The following is a 15,852-nucleotide window of genomic DNA, read 5'->3' as shown; positions in this document are numbered from 1 at the left end:
CCACCCCCTCTGCCCCTGCAGGCTCCACAGTGTGGGTGCAGGGGTGCAGCTAGCCAGCCAGGTGGAGGGCACTGTAACCATATTGCCTGAGCCAGCGCCCTGTGTTCCCGCAGGGCTTCCTCATGGACCTACCCCAGGACCTGCCTTCAGGGAGCCAGCCAGGAGGTCAGGTCAACCTAAGCACTGTCCAGGGGGTGGGAGATGGGAGGCAGAAGACGGAGTAAGTTCTTCTCACCTACAACTCCTTCAGCCCCTATGGAAAAGCCAAGGATTGAAGGGCCACTGATACATGATGTTGTGCCCCATTTCCTTTAGTCCCCGTGCGGAATCGCAGTCACCAAGCTCAGTTGCAAGATGCAAAAACAGAACAGGTCTTTATTGCTGGTTCGAACCAGGGTCTCAGCAGCCCGTCAGAACACCGGACACAATCTGAGACCCTGAACAAAGTTCCCTTTTTGCTTTTATACCTTGGTAAGTGGCAAATACAGCAAAAACAGTTAGCAAATATAGCTAAAATGGTTAGGGGCTTTCCAAGGGGCAGATCTAGCAAAAATGGATAATTACAGTTTCAGCAAAATGGACATTTACTCATTGTGGTTTTCTAGCTTGTGGCTTTCCCAGGCATAGGGTACTTCCTTTCTCTTATTTTGCTTAGAACTGTAATTTTACTGATTTTGCTTACAACTAGGGTTTTAACACAAGATGGAGTTAGTCAGGCTAAGCTTTGCAAAATGGAGTAAGTTATGTCAAGCTAACTTTCCAGGGGTCTCACATTCCCCCCTTTTCTTTTGTACCTGAGTGGGCATTCTTGTCCCACTAGGGGCTTTCATATAGCTGCTGGCATTGGTGGCGTATCACCATAGCTGGATAGTGCTGAGACGCTGTCTCAGGTACTGAACTAGGTGGTTAAGAATGCAGGGACCGAATGTGAGAAGGAGCAACAGGATGACTAGGGGCCCAATGAGGATGGATAAGAGGGTGGCGGACCAAGGGGAGCTGTCGAACCATCTTTCGTACCAACTCCGGTTTTCTCGGTATTCTCTCTCCCTCTTAGCTAGTCCTTCTCTGACTTTGGCTAGAGACTCTTTCACTACTCCTGAGTGGTCTGCATGAAAATAGCATTCTTCTCTTAGCGCAGCACATATTCTCCCTTGTTGGAGGAAGAATAAATCAAGTCCTCTTCTATTTTGGAGTACGACTTAGGATAAGGAGGTGAGAGATTTTTCTAAATGACTAATAGAGGTCTCTATTCTTTCTATATCTTCATCTATAGCTGCTCTCAGGGATGCCGTACCTGCTTGTTGAGTGGCCAGAGAGGCTATGCCGGTTCCGGCCCTAGATACTCCTAAAGTGAAGGGGCAGAGCTTCTGTCTCCAGGAGGGGACAAGAGAGTCCGTAGTGGTGCATTGTCTGGGGGGTTTTATAGGCAGTTGAGGATTTTTCGAGAACAGGAAAAAAAAACTTAGGGGTGGGGACTTATCAAGTGGTCCTAGAATATTAAAATTAACATAAGGAATTAACCATGCCGTCTACAGCTGGGTCTGTATGCTGTTAGTTGCTCAGTTTGCAAATATCACCTTGTCAGATCTGAAGGAGGAGAGACAGCACATAGGCCTGGGCCTTTAAGCATGCTGAAGTGAATCTTACACATGGTTACAAATGATTAGCATAATAAAACATGTGCTACTCTTCTTTATCTGGGGAACATGAACTGATCTCACTGAAGAATGATTCTTGAGCTCAATGTTTAACATAGGGTTTTAGTAGGGGGGTTTCTTTGCATGTTAGTTACATTGCTCTTACTGCAAATATCCCGCCCTGCCCCCTCCGAAGGCCCTCACCCTACTCTGACTACATCCATGGTCCCTGTCTCATTCGCCCCTCTACAGATAGAGACCCTAGCTGCTGCTAGGGAAAGGGGGCGGTGACCGCTCTGGCTGCTTCATGCTGAGAGGGGGCGCAGTAAGGGGTGCAGCTAGGTCTCCATCAGTGGATGGCTGAGAGGGCCTCGGAAGATGGGCACTTCTATTCCAGGTTCTATTTCTGTTACTATTTGCGGTTTTGTGGCTTCTAGGCAAGATAGAACAAATCATGTTATTAAGTTAAGCAGCAATATCTGGAGTTGGATTTTCTATTCTGGAAGGACAAACTTGATGAGATTAAGAATGCATGGTAAAATCTCTGGGAAATCATAGCCAGATATTTTGAAGAAGCTAGAATTCTGGATCTAGTTTATGTCTCAATGACTAGTACTAGGATTTAGTATGGACAAGGCTGCATTATTGAAACAATACTTTTCTCCAAAATCACCCTCAATTAGAAGTAACCAGATTAAGAAAATAATTAACACTGGCTTTATTATTTGCATAAGTGCAGCAAGAAAAGCAATTGATTACATAGGCTCTTTTAAATGTGCTTTGCTGGAACTTTTTGTAAGGAATCTCAGATTGAACTTTTAAAGGCCTCTTGAGGCCAGAAAGCCAAGTAAGACTTGCCATCAGGTTGTTCCTGCAGTACCTGTACATTTGGGTGAATTCCTCTCTTCTTGAGGTCCCCAAGACATCCTAAGGTTCCTGCACCTGCCAGGAAGTGACCTTCCTTACTCACCTGGTAAGGCTGCTGGGAACCCTGTAAGCAAGGTACCAGGCCAGTTCTTCCAGGGGGCTTTGTTGGCTTTATAAAGTCAACCTGTTCCTTAAAGCGGTTTGTTCACATCTGAGTCCACACACGTGTCTCTCAGGTATAACATTCCAGTCAAAGCCTTGGTAATATAACTAGTGGTTATATTTTATATATATATAATATTATATTATATATAATCGGTCCTCTTACAAGGAAAGCAGGTTCTTATTGAACTTATGCAAATAAACATACTGCCATGAAATATAAAAATAGTCACTGAGAGTTTTTAAATTCTGGAGGGATCAGGTAGAGAGAAAGACAAAGTTTCAATTCTGCTTATAAAGACAGTCATTTACTAAACTGTTGTCAGATTAAGAGAAAAAACTTAAAACACTTTAAGAGCAACATTTGAAACAAAAAGCCACCAAAGCATCTTCCTTTATTTACTTAATCCTATGTAACCAATACCTGTTTACTAGTGTGGGAGTAATAAAACAGTGACTATAAATGACAAAAGACTTACAAATGACAATGGTTATAGATCTGATGATAGCTTACTGTAAGACAGTTGACATAAGGAAATTCAGATATTTCTGTAACAAAAAAAACCATTCAGTAACAAAGTTTAGCATCATTCCCTTTGACAGTGCTTTCTAGGTAAATAGATATCAGATAAATAAGCCAAATTAGCCAAATATTTTTCCCGATGAGGAGAAAAAATTCTTCTGACATGTTCCAGGGGCCCTCTGGAAAATATCAGAGTTAACTAGAGGTAAAAGCACCCTTTTGAATTTGATTTTTGGAAAGCTGTCAAAAGAAAGTTTCTTTGGCATTTGCTTAAATAAGATTATAGGTTGCCATGAAGCAATACTTATCTATTTAACTAGAATGACAACAAAATACTTCAAAGGTAGATATAGAAGTTTACACAGTTGTTAGCAAAGTTTAACTTTTAGTCTTTTAATATTAAGATCTCATTTTCTTAAGTACTCAAACAATTCATTGAGACTTTAAGCATGAGAAACTGTTTTGATATAACAATTAGAAAACCTTTTGCAATCTTTCAACATTAAGAACAGACTAACAGTTAAAGAAAACTTTGTTTTTTAACTGAAAACAAAATTCTAATTTTGCTGTGTACTTGATATCAAGAGTCACTTGCTTTAATTTCACATAGCATGACTATATCAATTTTTCCACGAGCTTTCTACAACTTTCTTTCTATATTCAGTGTTCTCCCCCTTTAAATAAATAGCTGTACTTTGGAACAATTACCTTCTTTTACCCTCAACAAAATGAATTTTCATTCTTTATACTTTCTCTTATTAAAACACATCTTTAGCATACAGAGATATTTTTGTTGTTTATTCAGTAGTTTTCATTAGAACTTAAAACCATTTAATACTTTAACTTTCAGTGAACACTGAAAAATAGGCCACTGTAAACTGTTACACTAGCATTCTTCAGATTGATACATCTATGAACGTATATTATCATTTTTGGAAATGTGCTTTACAGCACAATTTCTCATTAGGCACAAAATATGTCTATATAATTTAGCAAACTTTAAGAATTTTGGTTACTACAAAAATTCTCAGGCTGTTTGCATATATATATACACAGTTATACATTAATACAGTATTATTATTAAAATGTTCATTTGCTACACTTAGTTTACTCATTCCTAACAACTATGCTAGATCACTTACAAGACCTTTACTAATATTAGACAAAGTCAAGCCTCTAAGCATTTTATTTGCAGATAACATCAACTTAAATGACTTTAGGTAAACTTAGGCAGCTGATAACCATAAGGACATGTCATTTCAGTTTAACTTAAATGTAGCATTAATGCTTAATATCTTTTATTAGAATTTCCTGTAAGTTTTAGAATGCCCAATTTTCACAAGCACTTGTCTCTAAATCAATTTTGTTAATACCATTCGGAAGTGCCAATTACGACAACACAAAACAGACAAATAAGACAGACAAACCAGCCAAAAAACAAATTCTCCCAGGAGTGTAACAGAAATATCCCCAGAAATCTCTTTCAGTCAGTGAGGAATACCCCGAATATCCCTCAGTTACAGAAGAATATCCCTCAGTCAGAGAAGTCTGACCCCAGAGACCCATGGACGGTCCGATATGGTCCTGAGCCTGCAACAGCCTTCCGGTGTGTCCCCCGGCCTCGGACTCAAGTTGCCCAAAACCTGGATCAACTGCCTTCTGGCGCGTCCGCCAGCCTCGGACTCACGTTGGCCAAAACCCAGCCGGCCTGCGGCTGGTGTGACCAGTCACTTTCAGATTCAATAAAGACCTTACCCGGCGGTTGGGGCTGCTGCTCCTCACGGGGATCCCGGACGAGCCCCAAATGTTGTGCCCCATTTCCTTTAGTCCCCGTGCGGAGTCGCAGTCACCAAGCTCAGTTGCAAGATGCAAGAACAGAACAGGTCTTTATCGCTAGTTCGAACCAGGGTCTCAGCAGCCCGTCAGAACACCGGACACAATCTGAGACCCTGAACAAAGTTCCCTTTTTGCTTTTATACCTTGGTAAGTGGCAAATAAAGCAAAAACAGTTAGCAAATATAGCTAAAATGGTTAGGGGCTTTCCAAGGGGCAGATCTAGCAAAAATGGATAATTACAGTTTCAGCAAAATGGACATTTACTCATTGTGGTTTTCTAGCTTGTGGCTTTCCCAGGCATAGGGTACTTCCTTTCTCTTATTTTGCTTAGAACTGTAATTTTACTGATTTTGCTTATGACTAGGGTTTTAACACAAGATAGAGTTAGTCAGGCTAAGCTTTGCAAAATGGAGTAAGTTACGTCAAGCTAACTTTCCAGGGGTCTCACAATGATATGTGTGCAAGCAGCAAAGGAGGGGGGTTTTGCACTGAATACCTTATGCCTGATGCCAGGAATGTGATAAGTGTTTAGAGAATGAATAATTGAATGAGCACTGGCTTTCAACCTGTTATCAGACTTGAGGGCTTCTGTAAGACCTTGCCCTGTTTCCCTCACGGAAGTGTCCAAGGAACCAAGGAAAGGCGGATTCTAGAATCCCTTTTCTTTTCTCCGAGCAAGGTTATTATGTAATCGGACTGGTACTGGGCGCAGACTGGCCTGGAGAATACAGAGACTAGAGGCAAGAGATGGATGGGTCAGGAGGCCGCGGCAATGAGAGATAGACACAGCTCCAGTGATAAGAGCAGTGCAAAGGGGAACATAGAAACAATAAAAACAGCAAAATGGTTTATCTCAGAGAACAGCCTTTGAAGTCGGTGTACCAGATAAAATACTTATACTAGAAAATTATCTGTTGTTTGTTTGAAATTCAAATTTACTAGTGCCCCAGGGTTTTTCGTTTGCTTTGCTCTCTAAATCTGGCAACCCTACTTCAAAGTACCTTGCAGGACTGTGGCCTAATGTGGGGCTTCTCCTCTAGACACTGGGCCATCAACTCCTTTCCCCACCCAAGGCAGCCCCTGTTCTTTCTCCCCAGTGCAGGCCTCAAGGATGTGGCATCTTTCCTTTCTTCTTCAGCACTGTCACCACTCTCCCCTGGGCTTCCTACTCTGAAGGCCTGACTGAAAGCAGGGGCAGTTGCCCTTAGCTACGCCCTTCCTTGCTGCTTACTTCCAAAATAAACCCCCAGCCTCTCAGGAGAGTCCTACCTCTATTCACTAGAGGGAAGGATACAGGGAAACAAACACAATAAGCAATAAAAAGTATACAAAGCTTTCAAAGTTATCACCATTTAGGTCTCAGTCAGGGTCACAGCTGCTGACTACACTCTCCCACAGTGATTTCAACACCTTCTCCTTTATTCCTGAGGATAAAGCTCGAGGCTGAACATTCTGGTGCCCATGTATTTCTGTCCCCTTTGCCCTGCAGGAGCATCTCCATACACATGCCGCCCCGACGGCCCCCAGAATTGTGAACCACTGCACCTCATTAGAGCTTAAGGGACAGAGGGCTGTGTCTCGTGTTTAGAATTCAACAAGAGATATAAACTCTCTAGAAAGACATGAAAAAGGGAACAAAACCGAGGAAACTTCTGGAGGGAAGAAAAATGAAAGTATGGAAACAAATGCAGGCTTGAAATTTTGTTTTACTGTGGCAAAATACACATGATGAAATTTGCCACTGTAACCATTTTTAGGTGTACAGTTCAGTGGCATTAAGTAACTTCACATTACTGTGTGACCATCACCACTACTCTTCTCTAAGAGTATCCATTCAACAATAACTCCGCATTCCCTCTTCCTCCCAGCCCTTGACAACACCATTCTGTAGCGATTAAAGCACATTTTTTTCCCATAAATTTGCTCTAGGTATCCACACAAGTGAAGTCATAAAATAATTGTCCTTTTGTGCCCGGCTTATTTCATTTAGCATAATGTCTACAAGGTTAATCCATATTGTAACATGTTTCAGAATTTCATTTCTTTTTAAGGCTGAATAATATTCATAGGCAGTTTGGCCCATATTTTAACGCCATTAAAAAATACACTCAGATTTAGAAATATAAAACTATACAATGAATATGGATTTCTCATAAAGTTAACATGGGAAGGCTATGGACAATTGGGGAAATAAGCATTTATTTTTCACCAATGGAGAAAACAAAAAGTACCCACCCCGAGAAACGGTTCCTTTCTCTAGCTACTGAAGTCTGGAGATCGTCAAAACCCGCCCCTTCCAGGCTTACAAAGAACTACAAGTCCCGGGAGCCCGCCCTGGAGCCCGGCCCTTCGCCTCGCCCTGCCCCAGAGACTCGGTTTCCCAGGAATCCCAGGGCCTGGGGAGCAGCCGGCATCTCCCGGGCGCCCCCTCGCGGCGCACCTCAGCGGGGTTTCACTTCCCGGCGGCCCTCGCGGCAGGTTCCGTGCTTAAGGGAAGTTCGTGATGGCGGGGTCTGGTTCCGCCGCCGTGTCCGGGGCAAGCACCCCGGTGGCGGGGCCCGCCGGCCGCGACCTCTTCGCCGAGGGCCTCCTCGAGTTCCTGCGACCGGCCGTACAGCAGCTCGACTCTCATGTCCACGCTGTCAGGTACCCACGAGGGAAGGTTGGGGCGGGGCTCTCCTGGGTTGGTTTTTCGCAGGGGTGGGACCGACAGAGGGCGGAACCAGATTCCAGCCCGCGTTCAGGTCGGACAAAAAGAAATTTGGGAAACTGGAGCCGGGGCTGAACGGCGGAAGGCTGCAGGTTGAGGGTAGTTGGAGCTGGCTTCTCTCAGTACTTGGGAAACACGTAGGGAAACAGGTTTCTTGAGTTCCATATACTGTCTGACCGTGTGGGCCCTTGTACCTCGTTGCAGAGAGAGCCAGGTTGAGCTTCGGGAACAAATTGACAACCTAGCTACTGGTAAGTATCCCTGTATCCCTGGAATCCTCTAGCTCACTTCCAGGACCTTACGTTTGGCTAAGCTCTGGGCTGTTTGTGTCGCCGTTTTCCAGAACATCAGGGCTGTCAGTGGACTGTGGCCCACGTGGGTGCAAGTGTTTTCATCCCATTTACTCGCCTACTTTCCCTGAGATGAGCCACTAGATGTTAGTTGCACCTTGCTTCCATCCCCCAGAACTGTGCCGTATCAATGAGGATCAGAAAGTAGCCTTGGATCTCGACCCCTATGTGAAGAAGCTACTTAATGCCCGGCGACGGGTTGTCTTGGTCAACAACATTCTACAGAATGCCCAGGTAAAAATTCCCTGTTGACAGCGATTCTTTCCAAGTCGTTAGGGTATTCTTCAATTTTCAAGAGATGTCACCAAGTCCCCAACACAAAATCACCGTAGTTAAGTCTTTAGAACTCCTTGTTATTCTCACTGCAGTTGCTATCGTTTACAGCCATATTACCTTACAAGATTTAATGTTAAGATGGAGTCTAAAATATTTGTAGCACCTACTTGACACTGAACTCTAAAGCGTTTCACAGAGCAGACTTCCTAATCTTTTGTCTTGTAGGAACGGCTGAGACGGCTAAACCACAGCGTTGCTAAGGAAACAGCTCGCAGGAGGGCAATGCTTGATTCAGGAGTTTACCCCCCTGGTTCCCCAAGCAAGTAACAGGCCAGATGTGCCCATGGCCCTAGCTGCTGTTTCCTCCAGGACGCCATTGACCTTGGGACATCAAAAAGGCAGCCCCTGTGGTTTGTGTTTGAAGCACTTACCTGTTCATGTGGGACCCAAAGAAACCTATACAGCAGGACTCAGGACCCCGAAGGATTTGTTATGGCTCTTCTTTCCAAGAATGAGCTGAGGCATCTACATCTTTTTTGTTTTAAAGCTGCAGGCGCAAGGCCCACCCTCTACCTTCAAGCCTAGTTAAGCAGGGAGAGGCTTCCTCTATTGCATGTTCTCTGCCTGTGATTTTTCTTTGCACTGAGGATTTGGAAAAGAGGGCAGGCAAAGTCAAGGTGAATGACCCATCTACCCTCTTTTATTGATTGCACTGAATTGAATACAGCAACAGTGTTACTAGAACCATTTAATTCAATAAATACTTAAACAGTACTCTAGTCTACTCTTCTACCTGGAAAGATTCTAAGAGTATTTGTACTTTAATTCAAATACAGCTTCAAATTGTGACCTAGAATTTATAATAAAAAGACTCAAGTATCATTTTCAATGGAGTATAGAAAGCAAAGTGAAGCAAAACAGGTTTCCAGATGCCAAGGAAAAACAAGACCAAGAGCCCTACTAGGAAGTACTTTAATCATTTTTCTTAGAAAAAAAAAACCTTTTTCTTTTCAAAACACTAACAGTTTGCAACATTTCAACAACAAAGTACTGGTGAGAGAAGTTCCCAGCAACTGGGGGATTCTAGAATATTAGGAAGAAAAACATATTTGCTTCCCTATAGTTGGATGGCACAGGTCATAAATGGGGGACTTATGGCTACTAAGCCAGTATCAGAACCCAGTGGAATGGTATTTCCTTCTATAGTTTATTTTTATTTTTCTTCCTCTCTCCCTTATCCTCAGAAATGCCACCATACAAATCCCAGTAGCAGTTAGCTTAGGCTCCAGGCTTCCCCTCGGGTAAGAAAGGGGGCGGGGAGAAGGGCAAGTCACTCCTGAGTCTCCATGCTCTCCTCTTCCTCTCCTTGTGGTGGCTCCTCTGTATTCTCCTCCTCTTCCTCTCCTTCCTTCTTCTCTGGTGGCTTCTCATAAGCCTTTTCTGAAGGTGTTACTATCACTCCATCCCAGGTAGATATTTCAGAAGCAAGATCTAGATGAAAAAAAAAACAGGTGATTTCAGACAGTCCAGCATGACAGTCAGGACACAGCAGAAATATTAAGGCATCTGAGTAGTGGGGGGCTGCTTTGTAGACCGCAGAGTGCCATAAAGAGCCCATGACCCACGGGGGCCACTCACAGCTGGCGTCACCCTCCTGGCCAAGGATCTTTCGAAAGCCACCATGTGAGAGGATTCGGACCAGAGTCTGAGCTGTGTAGCAGACCATGTCCTAAAGGAGAACAAAGTGACAGTAAATTAGCAAGGAAAATCAAAGTACTCTGTGTGATGAACGCTCTCAAGGACAGAGATGAACACAACATTTCAAGACCAATGTCTGTGAAAACCCCCAAATCCCCAACCCCTAAAAACCACATTCCCTTCACCTTCTGACCTGCACTTTTAAGAGTGGGGGGCACAACAGACCATTTCAGAGTTGTCCCAATACCTGTTGCTCCAGAGTCATGACTGTGTGTACTCGGAAGTTGCCACTCTCACAGGGGTCAGTGATACCCACTGACCCTGGCAGGAACAGTCCTGCAGCCAGGATCTGTAAGCAACGCCTGAAACACGGGGAGGTATTAAAAGCACACACAAGACAGCTTACACCCAGCCCCAAACCCAGAGAAGCGTGTTATACCTGTATGCCACATTTAGGGCCAAAGGCTGTCTGGTGGGGTTGTTCATCACAGCATAGTGCCCCTGGAAAATAGTAAGTCTGGCAGGTGGGCCATAAAAGTGGCAATTCTGTTTTCAAACTAAAACTATAAGCGTTCACAAAGAAAAGTAATTATGAAGGTCTGGCCAAAATTTTCATGTTTGGAAGCAATTCTGCAATGGCTACTCATTCAGTAATTTCTCTCCATTCTCATATTAATGAAATGACAGTAACCAGATAGGCAGTAGTAACTACTCATTTAACCAAAAACTCCGAAGACCCAAGGAAGTAATAAACATTGACTCTTTCCTGGACTACCTGTCCACCAATGAGATTTCTTTTCAGCTTCGCCAAATTTCAGATTCAGGTAGGCTTCAGAGTAACTACTATTAAATAGGGATGATCAAGAACTTCACCTGTCCTGTACTTACAAGAAGGTCAAGGATCCAAGGTGTGAGGGGCTCAAAGCCAGGAAAACGAATCCTCAGGTCCTTCAGCAGTCTGATGAGAACTTTAACTCTGAAAAAAACAGGAACCCAGGGATTGCAAGTAATAAGATCACATACTTGCACAGCTGAGGTACAGAGCTGAAGCTATTTCCAGAACTACACAATTCTCTTCTCAATCTAAATTAAATTTGCTTACTTATGGTAAAAATCAAAATCTAGACAGAAGATAACAGCCAGAAAAGTTCTGTCAGTGAAGTATGGGTCATCCTGCTACTTGCTGTAGCCAGAAGGATTAGGTTATCTTAATTCAGATAGGGAGAGAGGGACTCACGTGGACTGTGAGGCGTTCTCCTCAAACCAGCGGGCATGGCGGATGGCCGCTAAGGCGCTCTGCAGTACCTTGATGTCCACTGGAAGGTAAGCATGAAGGCCAAGGTGAAACACTATTAAGTGAGTAATTCAATACACTGCCACAGTCCAGAACTTGGGAGGAGGACAGGATAACTTAGTAATTCCTTAAACTATCCCCAAGTCCCTAAGATCAGCAAATCACCTGTCCAAAAATCACTATTCCTCCCTCAAACCACATCTAGAAGCATGCAAGATTCACGATTTTCTCCAAAGGCCTACCCTCCATAAATATTTCTTTAGTCTGTTTCTTAAGTTCTCAAACAGCTTTCCTGGCCGTCATGTCTTTGGCAATTTCACTGGCAAGCTGGCAAAACTCTCCAAATTACACAGGGAGATGGCACAGCTTGGGATAAATGCAGGTCCCAGGTTTCATGTGGCACAACAAGCTAATAAACTCAACGGCAACTTCCCACCATGTTTTGAATTTCCTCCACATTTCCCAGCAGTGGGAAAAAAGGACTAACAATGGAGTTCTGGGTCCAGTTTTCGGAGATTGGGTGGCACTGTGGTAATGAGAATCTTCACTGTAGCATCAGAAGAACTGATCTCAAAGCCAGTCTCATTGGTAAGCATGGTCAAAACTGAAAGAAAAGAAAACCCAAAAGCTGTAACTCACATTTCTATTAGATGACCAAGGCAGATCCAGGGCGGGGGCTGGGGAACACACAGGCTTTTTAAAAACTGCAGGAGTCCAGAATGAGGATTTAAAATACAGCTTTGAAAAATAAGTGAGATCAACTGCTTGCTGAACACTGGAGTTCCCTGCCAAAACTTCCCCAACGTGAAACTCTGCATTCACTCTTTCTAGCCTGACCTTTTACTTGTAATTATAGAACCGGCTCCTGTGACCACCAATACATGCTTAGCAACAAACTCAAACCTTCAGAAGGATCCTGTGCTCTCAGGCTTTCCACGACTTTGTTTCCTAGGGCAGCAACGGCTTCCACTAGATTGAGAGAAAAGGAGATAATGAACATTGCAGTTATTCATTGACTTTCTATGTATCCCTCAGCTATTTTGCACTGATTTCTGCCCCATGTTCAGGCTGGGTAAGAACAAGCAACAGAATAAATTAAATACTTTTATAAGGAAAGCTAATGCCTGGACAGAGAAATTGGGAGGCTCAGGGAACAGGACACCTCCTTCTATCCCCATCCCCTTTTTCTTCAGTAGGGTTTGCCAGTGGCACTGATGCCATCTTTGGCTGGATAATTTTTGGGGGGTTGGGGTAGAGTCTGTCCTGTGTTCTACAGAATACTTGGCAGTACTCTGATCACTACCCTCTTGATGCCAGTAACCCAGAAATGTCTCCAAACACTGCCAAATGTCCGCTGGTGAACAAAATCACCCCCAGTTGAGGACCACCACCCTATAAAACTGACCGTATGTTCTTTCAGACACACATTCCTGAATTTGTCCCTTATTACCCCAAATTAATTTCTTGTTTGTCTTCCAAATAGCCTTTCTCACAAGAAATTTGGGCTTTAAAGATACTATGCCTCAAACCCAACTACGTTACGTTCTGCTCCTGGGGCCAAAAAGGTCCCCTCACATGTTGGCAGAATCTTTAGGATCACCACCAGGTCAGCCACATTGTGTCCCGTGGTCATCGTTCCTTTTTTATATGATCCAACCTGCCGGACTTCTTCGATTTGCTGTTAGAGAAGGGATGTCAGGAAAAAAAATTTAGAGGTGAAAAGACTAATTCCTCTCAGAACTCAATTACAGTACACTTCTTAACACCCAGATATGGAATAGGTGACATCAAATCCTATCTTAAAAACAGCCACATGAAAAGCCTGATACGTCATGGCTAGCTGGAAACCATGATACCATCTTGTCCCCAGTATCAGTAGGACAAAGGCATTCCACTGTACCCCCCATTTTAGGCTTGGCTTTGGATAACAGGCCACTGAAGAATGAAGGGGAGCCAAGGAAAGTTCCACACTATCAAAACCTGACCTTTTCTATGACTGAATCATAACTCACCACTTCAAATGTCCCTGGAGCCACAATCAGATTGTCAATCACATTGTTTATTTTTGTCACTAGAGAAAGGATAGAGGCCTGAAAAACAGCAAGAAAGAAAAACACCCCAAGATGAAAAATTACAAGCAACTTCCCAGCGTTTGAGTATTTTCCACTAATCCCTTCCACAGAAGCTGAATCACTACCAACATGGGGCCTTAAATATGCCAAAAGAGAATAACCTTTTGATCTCAAAGATAGATTCCCTAATAAAAATACAATGCACATGTAGTCTGCTTATATATTCACCTGGCACTCTCCTACCCACAGTGACAAATAAGTAGAACAAGTAAACCCTCTGTGGAATTTAGGCTGTTGCACCCGTACCTCACTAGTGATCATTCACCTCCCCAGGTTTCTTAGAGAACTCTCAGGAAGGCAGCCAAAAGAATATACCTGCTCAGCAGAATTCGGAGCAAGGTCTTGATTCCTCTTCAGCAGGGCCTCACTGAAGGCCGTTTCATCAGGCGCTGGCTTAACCCGAGGGAAGGCCATTTCACACTGACCCAGAAATAAACCATTATATGCTGTTTACCAAAAATATTATACAGGAGAGATTTTTTTCTGTTGCCACAGCAGAAAAAAATTGAGAACAAAGTTCTACACTTGTTTTTAGTCAAGACGTTCAAACAAGGATATAAACTGAAATAGCCATCATTTAAGCTCTTGCTGTATATTAACAGATAAACCAGATATACATTCAGAAAAAAGATTACAAGCATATAATTGCCAACAGTAGTCAAGGGATTATCTTCTCCACCCTACCTACAGAGCATGTGAAGCAACACAGCTAACTCAAGACCCAACTCCATTCACTAATCCCTTTTCCTACTCCAACCACCCTTTGACTTCAGTAACAGGGAGATGCTGGGCTCCAGAAATCTACAAATGAGCAATGGCCAGGCTCCATTTCTCTTGTTTAAAAGAGAACAGGGACCAAGGTACTCACCAAATAGAAATCAAATGGGATGTGTGGCACAAAGGGCCTGAACCTACAACAAGAAAAACAAACCAAATTATTCACCACAAAAATCAAATTACTTAGCATAAGGGGGTCAAACTCATGTAGCAAGACGAGCATGAAAAGAAATGTTTCTTAAACCACATCTGGATCTCCTCAAAGCAGGTTAACATTAGTCCACTCCAATGATTGAAAGGGAAACCAGTGCAAAGTGTTAAAAGCTGGCACTCACCCTCCTCCTGGACCTCCTCTGGAACCAAAGCGCCCTCCACGACCACGACCTCTGTCACCCCTAGAAATGCAAACGTCGGTTTAACTCGTGTTTACCCCGGTGAAGTCACCTCCACCACATACTGGCCGTATCATTTCAAGTTAGCCTCCCTCCATCGCTCTTAGCTTCCCTTTGGAAGCAGTCCCTATTCCCACTTAACACTTCTCCCCATCCCAAATGTCCAGCTCGTCCCCACGACCTCCTCTTTGTGGATAATGTATTCACAGCCCGACCCCAAGTAATGATGGGGCTCGCTGAGTCCACTGAAATAAACATCCCTAATCCCGGCGGTACGCCAACCCCAGCGCTTCAGAGACTTAGGTGACTGCTCATTTATTCATTAACGTGGTAATACATTTATCGGGCATATCCTCCGTGTCAAGCACCAGGGATGGAGGATGAAGGGGGCGCGTTCCAGTCCTCTCAGTCTCGGTGGGGAGCTTCTCCTGGGACCGGAGGACAACGCGCCACCTAAACCCCTTAGTGACCAAGGAGTCGAACCCGCCTCCCCATCCCAGGCCCAGATTTCCCCGCCTCCGCGGTCTACGACCTCCCTCACTCTCCCAGACCAGGACTTCTCCGGTTTTAGGGCAGCCCCCAGGTACGAGGCCCTTTCAGGTCCTCCGACTCCTCCCCAACTTTTGGGTCAAACACCCGAAACCTTCCCAGAGCACCCTAGTTCCTACCTCATGGCGCCCTATATCCCGGACAATGGAGGCCACGCCAACAGTCCCTTTCCTCCGAGAGCCGACAACGGGAGAGGCGGCTTGCCGGCGTGTCCCAACAAACTCGCGCGCGATTGGCTCCCGCCTTACCCCGCCGCTCATGTCCATTGGTTTACTTTGGTAAGCCGGTTTATGAACCAATGAAAAACCCCTACTGTGTCAGAAACTAGCCAATAAGAACAGAGCTGACAATAATGACAATTTTTTTGAAAGACACTAGATGGCGCTGTAAAAAAAAAGAGGACGGCTAGCAAGGAATAACGTCATATAAGATACATGAAATACCTTTTATAACCAGCAGAGTGGCGCAGCGGAAGCGTGCTGGGCCCATAACCCAGAGGTCGATGGATCGAAACCATCCTCTGCTATGAGCACTTCACTTTTCCCTCAGTCTTCAGGCGGTAGTATTCGTAATTTAAATATCGTTAGTACGCGTGAACTTCTTTTCACTTTCTTCTTCGTGGAAAATGAATCCTTTAACAGCTGTTTTT

The 15,852-nt window shown here is 44.1% G+C and overlaps 2 protein-coding genes, 1 long non-coding RNA gene and 1 other non-coding gene across 4 annotated transcripts; 2 read left to right on the top strand and 2 right to left on the bottom strand.

Moving 5' to 3' along the window:
• Positions 1 to 357: 357 nt before the first annotated feature.
• Positions 358 to 7,268, bottom strand: LOC140846151 (uncharacterized). Its single transcript, XR_012125068.1, has 2 exons — positions 4,945 to 7,268; positions 358 to 3,215 (listed from the first exon to the last, which is right to left on the bottom strand). It is a non-coding gene; the product is annotated as an uncharacterized lncRNA (long non-coding RNA).
• A 126-nt stretch (positions 7,269 to 7,394) lies between these two features.
• On the top strand, positions 7,395 to 9,135 carry SNAPIN (SNAP associated protein). Its single transcript, XM_017660551.3, has 4 exons — positions 7,395 to 7,671; positions 7,940 to 7,986; positions 8,201 to 8,319; positions 8,587 to 9,135. Exons 1-4 carry the CDS (start codon positions 7,529 to 7,531, stop codon positions 8,686 to 8,688), a joined length of 411 nt encoding a protein of 136 aa, XP_017516040.1. The 5' UTR covers positions 7,395 to 7,528; the 3' UTR covers positions 8,689 to 9,135.
• Positions 9,136 to 9,317: 182 nt separating this feature from the next.
• ILF2 (interleukin enhancer binding factor 2) lies at positions 9,318 to 15,441 on the bottom strand. The gene is made up of 14 exons (XM_017660549.3): positions 15,323 to 15,441; positions 14,598 to 14,657; positions 14,354 to 14,396; positions 13,801 to 13,905; positions 13,366 to 13,443; positions 12,929 to 13,031; positions 12,257 to 12,322; positions 11,841 to 11,957; positions 11,297 to 11,375; positions 10,948 to 11,035; positions 10,499 to 10,560; positions 10,307 to 10,421; positions 10,000 to 10,090; positions 9,318 to 9,852 (listed from the first exon to the last, which is right to left on the bottom strand). Exons 1-14 carry the CDS (start codon positions 15,325 to 15,327, stop codon positions 9,692 to 9,694), a joined length of 1,173 nt encoding a protein of 390 aa, XP_017516038.1. The 5' UTR covers positions 15,328 to 15,441; the 3' UTR covers positions 9,318 to 9,691.
• A 216-nt stretch (positions 15,442 to 15,657) lies between these two features.
• TRNAM-CAU (transfer RNA methionine (anticodon CAU)) lies at positions 15,658 to 15,729 on the top strand. Its single transcript has one exon. It is a non-coding gene; the product is annotated as a tRNA-Met (tRNA).
• The last annotated feature ends 123 nt before the right edge of the window (positions 15,730 to 15,852 follow it).

This window comes from Manis javanica, chromosome 14 (genome assembly GCF_040802235.1).
Source record: "Manis javanica isolate MJ-LG chromosome 14, MJ_LKY, whole genome shotgun sequence".
NCBI classification, from domain to species: domain Eukaryota; kingdom Metazoa; phylum Chordata; class Mammalia; order Pholidota; family Manidae; genus Manis; species Manis javanica.
Note: the sequence above shows the minus strand (reverse complement) of the source record. Positions and strands in the feature narration are given on the sequence as shown.

Coding starts and splice junctions, on each gene's coding strand:
- SNAPIN (XM_017660551.3), top strand. CDS start 7,529: ATGGCGGGGTCTGGTTCCGCCGCCGTGTCCGGGGCAAGCACCCCGGTG. Junction 7,672..7,939: donor TCTCATGTCCACGCTGTCAG/GTACCCACGAGG, acceptor ACCTCGTTGCAG/AGAGAGCCAGGTTGAGCTTC. Junction 7,987..8,200: donor AATTGACAACCTAGCTACTG/GTAAGTATCCCT, acceptor TCCATCCCCCAG/AACTGTGCCGTATCAATGAG.
- ILF2 (XM_017660549.3), bottom strand. Junction 13,032..13,365: donor CTCCAGGGACATTTGAAGTG/GTGAGTTATGAT, acceptor CTTCTCTAACAG/CAAATCGAAGAAGTCCGGCA. Junction 11,958..12,256: donor AGCACAGGATCCTTCTGAAG/GTTTGAGTTTGT, acceptor CTTTTCTTTCAG/TTTTGACCATGCTTACCAAT.